The sequence below is a fragment of the Centroberyx affinis genome, unplaced genomic scaffold (assembly GCF_046629955.1).
Source record: "Centroberyx affinis isolate AG114_WGS23_722 - 3 ecotype Tasmania unplaced genomic scaffold, CSIRO-AGI_Caff_v1 ptg002853l_1, whole genome shotgun sequence".
Lineage (NCBI taxonomy): Eukaryota > Metazoa > Chordata > Actinopteri > Beryciformes > Berycidae > Centroberyx > Centroberyx affinis.
The window spans coordinates 253,149-267,458 of NW_027280989.1; the positions used below are offsets into that span (position 1 = coordinate 253,149).

At 41.4% G+C, this 14,310-nt stretch overlaps 1 protein-coding gene across 1 annotated transcript; it reads right to left on the reverse strand.

The window, feature by feature from the left end:
* Nucleotides 1-1,311: 1,311 nt before the first annotated feature.
* On the reverse strand, nt 1,312-12,052 carry cunh15orf39 (chromosome unknown C15orf39 homolog). The gene is made up of 3 exons (XM_071536288.1): nt 11,916-12,052; nt 6,339-9,521; nt 1,312-3,873 (listed from the first exon to the last, which is right to left on the reverse strand). Exons 2-3 carry the CDS (start codon nt 9,478-9,480, stop codon nt 2,750-2,752), a joined length of 4,266 nt encoding a protein of 1,421 aa, XP_071392389.1. The 5' UTR covers nt 9,481-9,521; nt 11,916-12,052; the 3' UTR covers nt 1,312-2,749.
* Nucleotides 12,053-14,310: the final 2,258 nt, after the last annotated feature.

The following is a 14,310-nucleotide window of genomic DNA, read 5'->3' on the forward strand; positions in this document are numbered from 1 at the left end:
CCAAATGTCCATGATGCATTTCTGCGCTATGTATTTTGCAATGTAGTGTATTCTACAAACCTTGACAGAGAGCTGTGGTTGTCTTCCAGACTAGGGTGAAATGAATGGATTTGGTAACTTATGAAAAAAAAATTGTTTTTAGGCAAACATGTTAGCTTTTTGCACCAGTTTTACTTGCAGATTGTTAATATAAGGATACCAAGTGGTTGTTTGTATGATGTCACTTTTGAATTCATTTTGTGTTTCTCAAGTCACAAACCAGTGATAACACAAGTTGAATGGATGATGGCAAAGATGGGTAATTGTCTCTAAGCTGTCTTGCAGGTACTGAACACACCAGCTATTGCTGTGATCATTAGGCTAATATGCTCTCCAGGGCTCACTGTTTTCATTGTGTCTGCTAGTAGTTCATGAACATTTCAAGATAACATTCAAAGTAACAGAAGCAGCTACTTTCATTTAATTGAGACATCCAAAAACTTTTAATACTTTTCTACATATATCTTTTCTTTATGCTATCAAAGGTGTTTTATTTCCTATTTACATAGTGTAAAAATGTGGGAAAAATTAGTTGTCTGTTTTGGAGAAAATATTAAAGTGCAAAATGTTGCAAACATCCTTCTGGCATGGGTGATTGTTTCATAATGCACACAGTATACATATCTGCTGTTGCAGCAGCCATTTATATTCCAAACTGTCCTGAATACCAGAATCATGTGTGTAACCTGTACAAGCTAAACTGTCCCCTGGAGATTCGGTTTCCAACTGGATGGAGCTTTTTCAGAGATAATGGTGACCCACAAGGACATTAGAGGGAATGTGTAACTCGAGCAAAAAATTAGCCACACGATGGGGACAAAGACCATGTGATTGTGATTGGTAGTTTTAGACACACAGAAACTGATTTCCTGAACTTGATAAAATTGATTGCCAGTTTTTAAGAAACTCACTTGGCACTTAATGTGGTGTTGTTTTTTTATCAGTTATGGCATGAAGCCCACCCTGATGTTAATTAAAAAATATCCAGCAGGTAATTTTGTCAATTAGCAAAACGTTAATGTAATTAAAAGTGTCAGAGGAGACTGAAGCTGGGGTGACTAAAGGGCCAAAGTAGTTTTTGACTGCAGGAGAACCAAACCACAGTGCAATATATATTTATTATAGTTAAATTTGTTTTTATGCTGTACATTGTGAGAATGTGTGGCTAGTTAAGGTAGCCTGTTCATGATAAAAAATTTGAGTGAAATCATTAAGTGAGGTCTCTGTGTGCATACATACGAATCTCATCAGTCCAAAATATAATTGGTTAGTGTGTATAAGCACTAAATCTGCACACACCTTTAGATGCCTCCTCTCATTGATGAATGATGAACTGTCGATGAATGACTATTTTGTGAAATGTATTCCTAACATTAGTTCAACAAATTCCCTTCTAACTCGGCTATATATGGTTAAAAGAATAAACCATGTTATGCTCACCCTGACACATAGCAATTCAAGAATCACATAAAAAGATTGTTCCCCTTAAATCAGAGCTATCTACAGCATGAAGAGAAGCAAATTGTCAAAGCATTACAAACATTTATTCAAGATGGACAAGAAAATGTGAGCATATGCCAAGGAGACAATGTTGTTTTGACACTTCAAACTGCAAAAGAATATATATAAAAAAACAAAAATCATACAAAATATTTAAATTAAAGTAAAATTTGAGGTGGAAACTTAAGGATTCACAGTGATGGAAATACCCTGATATGGGAGCGTCTCAGCAAGAGACCTTTTCAGCAGCTTAGTTCAGAGGTATAGTAATGCCACTCTGGCTTCAGTTATACACATTCAAATACCAGCCACAATAATCAGGTGAAAATCATTTTTTGCTGCAAAGATATACAAAACTGGTACTGTTATCGTAAATCCTACATACAGTATATACATGTGACTGGTAAATGGCAAAAGGGTGAAAGGATTTCTGAATATTTAAGATTTCTGTGGCAATGCAGACCAACCTAGTCATTTCATATGCTTGCTACTGGCAAAAAGATGCAAATACATTGAAAAAATAAAATCAAAAACTATCCATCAGTCACTAACTTCACACATAACTGCTGTTTTTTTATTTTTTTATACCAAAAACAGGGACAATGATCACTGAAGAATCTGTATATAGACTTAGGTTAATAGTTCTTTAAGATACATTAGTGTGGAAAAACGAATGGGTCCTTATTCAAATTTAAAAATGAAGTACAATAAAGTTGTCTTGTGACACACTTTTCTGATGTCATAACCACACCCTCATTTGTAAAGAGCTTTCACAATTTTAAATCATTGAAGGAATGTGTCAAAGGTGATGATAATGAAACCTTAAAAAAATAAATTAATCACAATTTCCAACATGCAACGAATGCTAGCAGTCCCGTACAGTCCCTCCGCAAAATTTATACCCTATAGCTCCCAAGTGACAAAGGATGCATAGCTGACCTCGTTACAAAAAAATATCCTGTCCAACTTCATTCCTGAGGAAGTTGGGCAAATGTTTGTAGCTGGAATGAAAATCAGCCTGTCGGTGACAAACAACAAAAGTCAGTAGGAAACACACAATGGAAAGAACCAATACAAAATGGTCATTTCAATCAATCAGATGACCAGCAAAAGGCAGTAGGAAACACACAGTGGAAAGAACCAATACAAACTCGCCATTTCAATCAATCAGAGGACCAAAAACAAACAACAGCAATGTGTTCGTGGCAAACTAGTCCTCGATTTTGAGCCAGCCTTTTTTATAGTCTATCAGCAGCTCCAGGTAGTACTTCCACTCTGGCTCGCTGTCATACCTGACCTCAAATATAGTCTTCAGAGGGTTGGGGTGAGCCTCATGGATACGCACCACCTCTCCTCTGTACCACACCTCGGACTTGTCATCCTCCTCATACAGATGGCGGATCCTCTTTCCCACTAGGTCTGGGTAGTAGAACTTCATGGCCCGTTGCGCCCTCTGGACAGCTGAACGCAGGACCCAACGTCTCCTGTGCTCAGCACTGTGGCAGGCAGATAAGTAGGGACAGTATTTGATCTTCATGAGGGATCTGTGCCGTCTTTTGGAAGAGCTGGTAAGGGGTCGTAGGGCATGAGAGAAGCCTCCGGTTCTCTGCCACCTGTGGGTAACTTTAGATGTCATCCTCCTGTGGAGGTCCCTCTCGCTGCTCCTCTCTCCGGTCTCTTCTCCCTCCCCATCCTCAGCCTGTGAGAGGGAAGGATCAGAAATTGTCCCCAAGTCAGAGACTGCTTGGTAGCGGGCCTTTCTCCTGTTTAGGCCTTCGCTAAACAGTACCCTCCTCAGTTTGAGAATCACGCCTGAACAATTCTTGGATCTAACCTGAGATTTGGTTAAAGGTTGAAGTGGAATGGAGGCTCCCTCAGTTTCTGTGTCACTGGGAGGTGAGGAGAGCTCATCTGGGGTCAAAGGACATGTCCATGAGTCCTCAGACTCCTCCTTTTGAGGAATGAGTGAAGAATCTTCCTCCACAGCCATACGGTCACTTCCTCCATTCTCAGTCCCTTTAGATGGGTGGCCGCAGTCTTTTTCAGCAAGTGTGTTCACAACGCCTCCATTTCCGGCCTTCTCTGTGTATTCCACTTCTTCCTCATCTGACAAAGTGTTCTCCAAAAACAAACGCCTTGAACTGCTCTTTACCCTGCCTTTTGTTCCATTCTTGATTAAATGTGTTTTGGTCTGCTTGTCCTTCAGAGGTCTCTGTGGGTCTGAACCAGAGGCTGCTGAGGCAGAGATGGCTGAAAATATAGGACTCCTGGAGTTGCCAGTCTCTTCACAACCTTCATCTGTCTCTCTCTTAGCAGACTCATCCATCTCTAATCCTGCAACAAAGGGAATGTAGCAATTAGGACAGGTCAACATAATTTCAAAAATGTCAGATACACAAAAATTAGGTTGCAGACAAGAGGATGGTGATCTTGAATTAAAAAGTTTATAGATTTTCTTTAGTGATCAGTGAATCAGTAGTTTCAAGTGAGGAGCACAAGTCAAAGAGGGATGGTGAGGATTTGTGAGAAAGTTAAGAGTTAAACATGAAGAATAGACAGATTCAGTTGTTTCCACATAGACGATTTCCTAAACAAAGAGCAAGCTAGCAACCACAAAGTCCATGGCCGCCTAACTCTACCAGACTAAAAGTTGACAAATCAATACTTCCATAAGCCTTATTCAGAACACAAGTACACAAAGAGAAAGTGTTCTATTAAAATCAATAGACATGGTGATTGGACGGCATGACCCTCTCACCGTGAAACACCCTTTAAACAGAGATAGAAAAGATTGTTCTGGGAGTAGGCACCAGGGCTGGGAAAAAGTCAGCTGCTACAGGGGATGCTATCAGTCAGGGATAAAACAGCAGTGAGGAAAGAACAAGGGAGAAGTTCAGATACCAAGTCAAGTGTCCCAAACCATGTGAACTGTAACAACATCAGCAGCCAGCGGAAATAACAATTCGATTAGCCCAATTCTGTTAGCAGATTTTTGTTAGAATAAAAAAACTGATGATGAAAAAGGCCACCAAGTAAAAAATACTATAAACAGATAAACAGAGGGGCATCATAATCATCATCTGAAAACATGGGCTTATCACCAAGCCAAAGGGCACAGACTGAGCCAGTATGCACTGCTTGACCCCCTCTGTGCACCCCAGTAGGCTGTCATTTCCTTCCTCCGGAATTTGGTAACATGATCCAACAGCCTGCCTCAAACTCTTTGGAGTTGGGCAAGCTATCTAGTTGAATCATGAAGGAGAGGTTAATTTTTCTACGGATAAGCACCCCTCTCCCCCAACAGCAAGTATAATGTACTCATGCTAAGAGCAACTTATAGTGATTAGTTGTGATTGAATGTTACTTGATTGTTGATCATAAAAAGCAAAGAATAGTGAAGCCGAGGGACAATATAACAAAAGACAAATATACCTGGACTCTCTTTTGGACATCAGGTGAGGTAGATTCTGTAAAAAATGGATTAAAATGGATTTGAAATAGAATATTTATTGCCTTGATCTACTCTAAACAAAAGGGCCAAGAATGCAAAAATATGACGATTATTAAACTAGTTGAGGGATAACCATGATGTGGTTAACAGCAACAACATGATACCCTATAATAATCCTGTTCACATTGTAAGATACAGAAGAATCAGTATGTTATACAGTGTACAAAAAGGGGGATTTCCAGAAATCTGAATGAAAAGGCAGGAAATACTACTGCTTTGGGAGTCATGTTGTGTGGATCACATGGTCAAATGCAATAAATCATACTGGCGTTGGCTTGAGATCTTGGAAGTATCATCTTTAAAATTCTTTATCCAAGTTTGTGTCTCTCTAAGCAATGAGAATTCTCCCTGTGTTTGTCTTTTCATCTGAACAGTATCATGTGGTTCCTTTCTTAGCTAGCTAAACATTCTAGTGAGTCATGTGGTCTACCATAAATAACACAGTAAGGAGAAGTGACACCATCAAGTGCCTTTTTTCTTTCTTTTTTCTTTTTTAAACAGACTGGAGACTACTTACCAGACTCTTAACTAACATTAAACTATATGACACCAAGTATTGTTTGTTTTGTTTACATATCAAAGCTACAAATAAAAAACAAAACAAAACACATAATCACTATCAAAACATACAGTAGTATCTAGTGATTGATTCATGGCTTTTTACTGGTGATTGACTTGACATGTTATTGCCATAAGAGATCATATGTCATCTTTTTTATAGCAGTACAAGGAAGGAAAAAGAAGGAAAGTACAAGGAATGATAAATTGCAATATATCACTGTAATGAGTTGCAATCTTAGTGTTTTGAAGAATTGCATTGAAGAATTGCAATAGTTTCTGGACATTGAACTGTATATTGCTTAAAGATCATCAACTTTATTTGTGTGTGTATGCACAATCTTGCACATGCTTCAGCGTGTTGCCAACCTCCCTCAAATGAATGTCCATTGTCCATTTGCTTCCTTTTTCCTTCATGAACATTTGTTCATTCCAGTATTGCTTGGATAAGCAATTGTGTGTTCAGCATTGCCCAATGTAGTGTGGTTATAACACAACTGTTGCTTACTCCAACACATTTAACTTGTCAAGTCTGGTTTCACAATACCAAAAAGGAGAAGAACATGCCAACCAGCTAACCCAGAGCAACATTCACAGAACTGTACTGGGGACTAGGATAAGGTGTTGGTAAACAAAATGTCTTAAATACTTGATTACCCATTTTCTTCTTTACCAGGAAAACATATAGTAGAAATGTACCCGAGTAATTCCAAAGTGAACATACACTCACCCAGACGCTTGCAGACACAGGCATGATAGAAGAGGTTGACCACATCAGCGTAGATGTCAGGCAGGCGTTTGAGGGACAGGAGTCTCCTGAGCTTGGAGGAGCAGGCCCGTTTGTGGAGCTGGGTGATGATCTTCTCTTCAGAGAGTGTGGTGGGCCGCAGTTCCACTCGGTGCTCCTGTAGGACCTGGTCAATGAAGCCGCCCTGGACCTGAGGGAACAGCAGCTCCTTCACCACCAGCATGGGGATGAACACTGCCCCCGTCCGCATAACATGTGGAAACGGACAGTGTTTCTGGGCGATGTACTCCTTCAACCTCTCGAGAACCTTATGGAGTGCCGACTTTATCTCTTCACTAAGCCACATCTCCCTGGCTTTTACCCCCAACAAACTGGATACCTTCTGGATTTTGGCTGAAGGGGACGGAGGTTCAGTCAGCTCCAGAGACAGCCAGGTCCTGAGCTCTTGCTCTGGAGAGACTGACACAGAGCTGGACACTATCTTGCAAAGGGAGTGGTGCAGTTCGAAGAAGCGCTGGCGGACTGGTTTTTGGAGCTCAGGTTTGGGTGTGACTTCGGCTACGGGTTGAACAGGCGGCGTCTCTGGGGTCAGAACAGGGGTAGCACACAGAGTATCGGGGAGGACAATTTTGTAGGTGGACAGTTTTAGACAATGTGGAGGGATGTTTTGGAAGTTCAGTTTGCTCTCAGGTGGTTGAGGTGGAGTAATGGATTTGGGGTGAGGGATGACCATTTGTTCACGTGGCGGATGGGTGTCACCCTGATGAGAAGATCCTGCGCTCATTTCTGCTGTCAGCTCACTTTGTTTGGAATCATCTGAGGTCTCGTCTTTAACTGCTAACAGGGGTTTACTTTCAAGTTCATCAGGGTCACATTTCTTAATCACCAACATGGGCTCGTTGTCAAATGAATCTGTCTCCTCAACCTCTTCCTTGACGGTTGTCTCCTTGCAGTCATCCTGATTCATTTTACAAAGACTAACAGGAGTTTCTACAGAGCTGTCTGTGTCTGGTGGATCTACCTTTTCTACCTTGATGTTTTTGTGTTCAAGGATTTCTACAACAGGCTTCTCTGTTGGAGTATCTGTACAGATTTCTTTGGGGACTAAGCAGACAACAGGCTGCTGTCCATCTCTGTTTGGCCCTTTCTCTTGGATGCATGGCTCAGGTTTGATTGCACAGGGCTCTGAAGACTGGCCAGTTCTCTGAGGTGCTTTGCCTGAACGTAACAGTCCAGAGGCCTCCAAGTATGCTTTGTAAGGGGCCAAGCTGAAGACATTGTCAATTATTGGCATAGGAGGAGAGTCAGTTGTATCCTCTACTCTTACATTCTCCGTTTTCATCTTTTGTCGTTTCTTAATTAGGTCCATTTCACATAAATCTCTATTCTCTTCTTTTATTTTGATGGATGGAGATGTGTAGCCAATAGGTGTGTGTGAAATACTTCTCTTCAGGCTCCCTTTACAAACAGTGGTGCCTAAACTGGATGCAGAGGCATGGTGCACTTTTCTAGTTGGAACAGCTTTGTGGATCTGATCCCCATTGTGAGTCGGTGACTGGGACAGCCAAGCTCCTGGGGAATCAGCAAGGCCTTGCGGCTGTTTTGTGCATGTGACTAGGGCTTTATAGTGGGAGTAGTCCAGGGGTCGGTCCATATTCAAGCTGGCTGGAGAAGGACTGGGTCGGTCTATGTGCAGGCTGGTGAGTGGGGAAAAAACTCTGTTCATTTGTATGCTGGCTGGTGAGACAGTGGGTCGGGCCATGGGCCCATCGACATGTAGGCTGGATGAGGAAGCGGTTAGGCCATTTGGGTGCATGCTAGGTGGTGCATGTTGCCTTTTTATGGAGGGTCTCATTTGGGTTGCATTCAAATTAATTCTAGGAACTGCATAACATGGGTAGTCAAAAGCCCGCATAAAGGAATGATTTGGCAAGGTTTCAGTGCTAACCATAGGAATTTCACCATGAACAGACTGGGAGACAAGGTAATGTTCCCGGGGGTTAGAGACTGTGAGTTTAGGAATAACAGGAATAACATCTTCCCTATGCTTTCCCCCTGTATCTCTACACACTGCCCTGCTTTCTACCTCCAAATTTGCTTGGGGGTAGTAAAACATAGGGTGCTGTGGTAGCTGGCCATATTTGGACATGGGAGAACGGTCCTGATAAACTTCTGAGGTCATATGCTCATATGTGGGAGGATGGGAAGAGTACAGGCTAGGATAGCCTTTGGGGGAAGTATGTAAACGCTGGCTCTGCTCACTTAAAGGGCCAAGCAGCGTGTGAGTTGGGGTACAGGGGTAACTGCTATAGTTTGGCTCCATATAGGCAGGTAAAGTCCTCACTCTACTTGGGCTCAAGCTGTGGTATTTCTCCACAGTCATGTCCTTGAGTGGCAGTCGTTCTGCATTGGGCTCAAACTGCAGACCTCTCTGTTGCAGCAATGTCTCTTGTGCCTTCCTCTGGATGGGTGATCTATGACTGTAGTGAGCACCAGGGTGTATCCACTCACTCTCATAGACACTGTTTGGCATCCTCTGAGACCCATGCTCCACACTGTATCGATGTCCTAACATACAACCCAATTCATTACAGCAGGGGTTATGTCCATAAATTGGTTTAGGAATCGCTAAATAAACAGAGTTTTCAGATGGAGGAGATGAATTCACACCTCCAGCTGTTTGTTTTCTAACAGCCACTGGCGTAGCAGGTGCGGGACTGCTGATTCCAGGACTCCTAGTGTAATATGTAAAGCCCTGCTTGCCTGGGGTGTGACGCACAGAAGGCGAATGAGAATGGCCTTCCTCAGCAGAGAATGTCTTGCTGTCTGGCCTGTAAATTATGTGGTTTTGTCCCTCCATGCCAGGGAGGTGACTCACAGGACTTCTGCCATCCAGCAAAGAGGTCTTTGAGTTACTCCAAGAGGGAGCAAATCCCGGTCCATCTTTCCCTCTAGGGTCATAGGTAAAGTAGGCCCCACTGTACTGAAGAGTCTGCTTACTGAGGAAACCAGACATATTTCCTGGCTTTGACAGTCCCGTAGATGATATGGTCCCCTCAAATAATGGCATCTTGCTTTGTGACACCGGGTCAATGAGGCTTGGCACTGAATGGCTGCTCATCATGTGGTAACTTTGAATGATGATCCAATAATATTGCTCCAGCCCTAAGAAAATAAAAACAACTATTAGATAGACTACAATTAGATATTGCCATTCAATTTAAAACACATATGTAAGAAATAGACTAGTTAAAGAGATCCATGTCCTTAGTCCATCTCCACTTCAGACTGCAGACAGACAGCAGCATACATAGCAGAAATCAGCAAGTAACAGACCAAGAGAGGCATGCTTTCTAAAGGGGATCGTCATTAGACTGGCTTGAGGCTCCTTCCTAACCTTGAGGAATCCTGTGGTTTATCACATGTGTGTCACATACATCCTTATCAACCTATAAACATCGGTTGAAGCGTTAAGTGAAATGAAAGAAATGGCAAACAAGTCACACACTGAGGAATGTTTGAGGAAGATTTATAACCTAAGGATAGTTAGTAAATAAAAAAGACTTAAGAATGAATACAGGGAATTTCTTATACTCCCACAGTATGATAGCTTGTCACTGTAAACAAACCAATTCTCATAGTGTGGCTACAGTATTGATGTAATATCCATGTGTGATTTAAAGTGGTTTACCCTTGAAACCCATGTCTGCAAATATGAAACTTATGAAATGACTGAAATACCCAAACATATTCTAAACTTGAGTGTCTTAGTTGATGTGTTGCTATAAGGTTTTACTATGACTCATTTCTCACTGCAGGGACATTGGGATATAAATGATGTGTGTTCTTTCATCATTACTGAGCATCTAATCTGAGCATCTAATCTGAAAAATCACCAGATTTCACATTTGTCTTTCCTTTGGCCTAACACTGCAGCTCAGTGTATTTTTCCATTCTGTAATATATTATCAACCTACAGTGGTGGCAATAGCATAGGTCCCTTTCATGCACTCCTTGAATGTGATATAGTCATTCCAGCTGAAAAAAGAACAAACTGATTTTTCTAAACATTTTTGTCCCCTATTCACTACGCTGGCCCAGTTCCCTCTCCTTTTTTTCTGCCCCTGGAGCTGTGCATCAGGTGACGCTTTCTGTGAGTGTGTTAAATCCCCTTGAGCTTATCAGTAGGATCAATAAACAAATTTGTGACAGCAATTGCTGGTTTTATAATGATTCATTATAGAGGAGAGTACAAGTATAATTATACTCCTCGTCCCTGTCTTCAAGGACATTTCTACCCACGGTCATGCTGACATGTCAAGCTGACAAACGGGAGTCTTTCTTGATTTTCCCAAAAAACTGACTGCAAAATGTCTCTAGTGTCTGTAGAGGATACAGAGTTTAGAGACGGATGTAATGGGGGTCAATGAACACATACAGCAACTATTCAAAGTGTTCTATTTGTATTATAAGGGTAAATAAGTGCATAACAAAGTGGGGATGGAGTGAAGCAAACATCCAAGTCCCCTGCAACCCACATGGGCCTCCTTGAGACCAAAGCCAGTCTAAGTGAAGACAGCCCCAACGCTCACAGATGTTATCAGAGCATCCTGTTGACACCTTTTGGAAGGTAGCCTACAGAGGGACGGTTTATCTTCTCTGCATACCTAGTGAGAGGAGAGTCTGCGGTTTACGTGCATGGAGGAAACTAAGCAGAGCTGCTGTCAACTGATTGAAACCCACATTTTGAATGTGAGTGAGTGTGTGTGTGTGTGTGTGTGTGTGTGTGTGTGTGTGTGTGTGAGTGTGTGCCTGGAGTGTATGGTGGTGGAGAGGTGTCTCAACCGTCCAAACAGACAGGCGGACTCTCAAGCCACGTGTAGAGACAGAATATTTAACATTTACCTCTGAGAGGCATGTGAATGTGAGAATGTTCCACCCCTCCAACCCCCATTTAACCGGGCAGGTCCTGTTCTCAAGACAAGAAATCCATACTGTTGTTTTGTTTTGTTTTGTTTTGTTTTGAATTTAATCTAAAAATGATCAAAATGTCATCCTTCCATATCAAGTTAAAATAAACACGAGCCAGATAACGTTCTGTGAAGGCAACATGAACTCGGCAAAAAAAAAAAAAAGTTTCTTAGCGTGCACAACGTCATAGCCAAGCAGAATCTTAGAAACGCATTTGCAAATAAGTTGGTAACACCGAACAGATGGACTATAGACCTGCTTGCATGAATACCCTCCTCGAAGTAATAGTACGCAAATAATATGGAAATAATGCACATGCAAGAGCTCGGCCAGCCGATCACGATACAAGTAATTTCCATATCTGACACTGAGGCGTTGTATCCCACGGTACAACACAAACCACACTGTGGATAGAAAATATACCGCTTTCTTGCATTATTTACAGGAAATTGTGTCACATTTTTACATGCTGTAGCTGACATTCACTCACGTGTCTTCGCCAAGTCAAACACAACAATTTGTTGAGATGCATATTCTATCCTTAAATTATAGTCGTTTGAAGATTGAGCAACAAAAAAGTTTTCTTACCTCGCTAATGTAATCACAATATATAATTTCCACAAAGACTCCATGAAACACAACTTTAAAGTAAAAACAAAAAAAGGTGGAAATTGTTAACCGCGGGCTTGATAGTGACGATCAGGACGGATGAGCCAAAACCCACGTCTACACCGAAAGGAGGCTCTGCCAAATGTTTTCAGTGGTTGGCCCGAAGTCCATTGTGGCTCCAGAGAAGTTAACAAACTGCAGAGACAAGAGGGAGGAGGATGGTCTTTGATCAATAGGCGGAGTCACACCCTGCATGTATCCATGCAGGGTTTTCTACATTTTTTGATGTTCCCCACCGACTCTTGCTGCAGTGTTCAGTTTTGGCCCAGTTTCCGGGGGCCACCAGGGTCCCAGAGGGGCTCCGAGGGGCCCCAAGAAAATCAGCGTCAGCTTTTTTAATTCACTCTTTGGAAGATAGCACAATAAGAAAATGACTCCTTTAGTCAGAGGTTTCACTCTCCCCACATTTGTCATCTCATCACCTGCAGTATAAATAGTTATTTTAATTCTAGTAAGTAGGAATCAAATCACATCTAATAACATAGACATTTTCAGATGATGTTCCTTTAGAACAAATCTTGACCTCAGTGATCTAATGCATTCATGTCTATTTGGGGGTCCTTCACTTCAAAAAAAAAAAGTTTGAGAACTCCTGGCCTAGTGGACAGTAGACATAACCCACTATATTTTTTGTAAGTGAAAACTATAGAAATAATATGTTGACTACTAAGACCATGTACTCATGCATGGGTTCACTCACTACAACGATTCACTGGTGACATGTATGACCAGGAATTTATGTTTTTCTTAGGCGTGCAATAAAAACAATAAAAACCCTGTTTAGCAGAGAGGGATAGTGCAGTATCCGGGTATTGTGAGATTAAGAAAAATAATATTATATGCATAGTGTAAAGTCTGCTCTCTGTATATATTAGATTAATATATACAGAGAGCATACTGCTGAGAACGGCAGGCTCTATGATATGACAGTACAGAATCCCCTTTTGTTAAACCTTATCCTAATGTAGTTAATGGTTGACTATGGTTGGTGACCAAAGTTAAAATGAGGTCAGTCATTACCACAGTTGGACTGTATTTTACTTCTTGTTAGACATTGGTCAACATTATGTTTTTTTCATTGTGTTTGCCAAATGTTATTGCCTTGACATACATAAGCTTACAGCATGATTGCTTTACAATGTAATATTCCAATTAAATATTGATAATCCTCACACTTTGTGCAATTAATCAACTACAGCAGCAGTGTGCCATCACTGAAATAAGATTATGGAAAGATATAGAAAACAATGAACCTCAAGTGTAAATTCTTCAACTCTGAGTTAATTTCTTGTTGTACTTGCATCATGCTCGTCCCTCTTCATCTGCTAGTGGAGTCTAATTTGTGTATCCAGTGGGATTGCCACAGTTTAGTCTAGACAAGTTGGTGGTTTCCATCAGTACCTGTGGCCTCACAGGTAAAGGGACGCTCGCTGAGGGATGTGACTGGGGGGCGAGGGAGGGGGCTTTTCCCCACAGACCGCTCTCCTGTCTCCTCCATTTCCAGTTACCATGGCATCACACCTTAAGGCTAACCAACACAAGGCATCAAGAGGCTAACAGTGTGCCATACGGTTACAGCAGCATCCTCCATTCTTAAGACAGGGACAGCAAAATGACACATTAAACATGTATCATGCCCAGTTGTCCAAATGCTTCTGTCTACATGTGATAGCCAAACAGACACACAGACAGCTTGTGTCAATTTTGTAAGACAGAAAGCAGTAACCGGCGGCACAGAGCTCTGTCAGAAATCCTTAATCACAGTGAATCCCTTCTGTAGGTCTCTTATTGGTAGCCATGCAGTAAATGAACCATGCAGAATAAACAAATTATTTGATTTTATTTTAATTTAAAGTGACATGCTGTCTCTTCTACTTCCTGATGAACAAACATTTACTGGCAGTGTGCACATGTAGATGCCAGGATCAGATTGCTACAGATCATTTCCCTCAGTGAAACTTCCTTCTGTTAGCTATCTAATAAATATATAACATAAAGAATATACATTTGTATTAATCCATAGCCAACATCTAGCAGAAATTTGTATTATTTCCTAAAGTAAAGGAGCTTGTCTTCCCATGGATTTATCAATAGGGAAAGCATGTAATTCAAAGCATTCATACACTGGCTGGAAAGAGGGAATGATTATTTCATGGTGTAAACAAGAAAGTAATAAATCCATCATAATTGAGGAAAGGGCACCGGGCCAAGTTAAAGTCAAAGTGTAAGCCATGCTTATTGTGTTGTTGTGGATCTAAGCCTCACCCTGTTGTAAGCATTACTGTTATGTGAACAGTTTCCTTGTTCTTGACAA

Excerpts from the sequence above, each read along its gene's own strand:
- cunh15orf39 (XM_071536288.1), bottom strand. The coding sequence starts at position 9,480 with ATGATGAGCAGCCATTCAGTGCCAAGCCTCATTGACCCGGTGTCACAA. Across the intron at positions 3,874-6,338 it reads CTGTGTCTGCAAGCGTCTGG|GATTAGAGATGGATGAGTCT; the intron begins GTGAGTGTATGT and ends CCTTTGTTGCAG.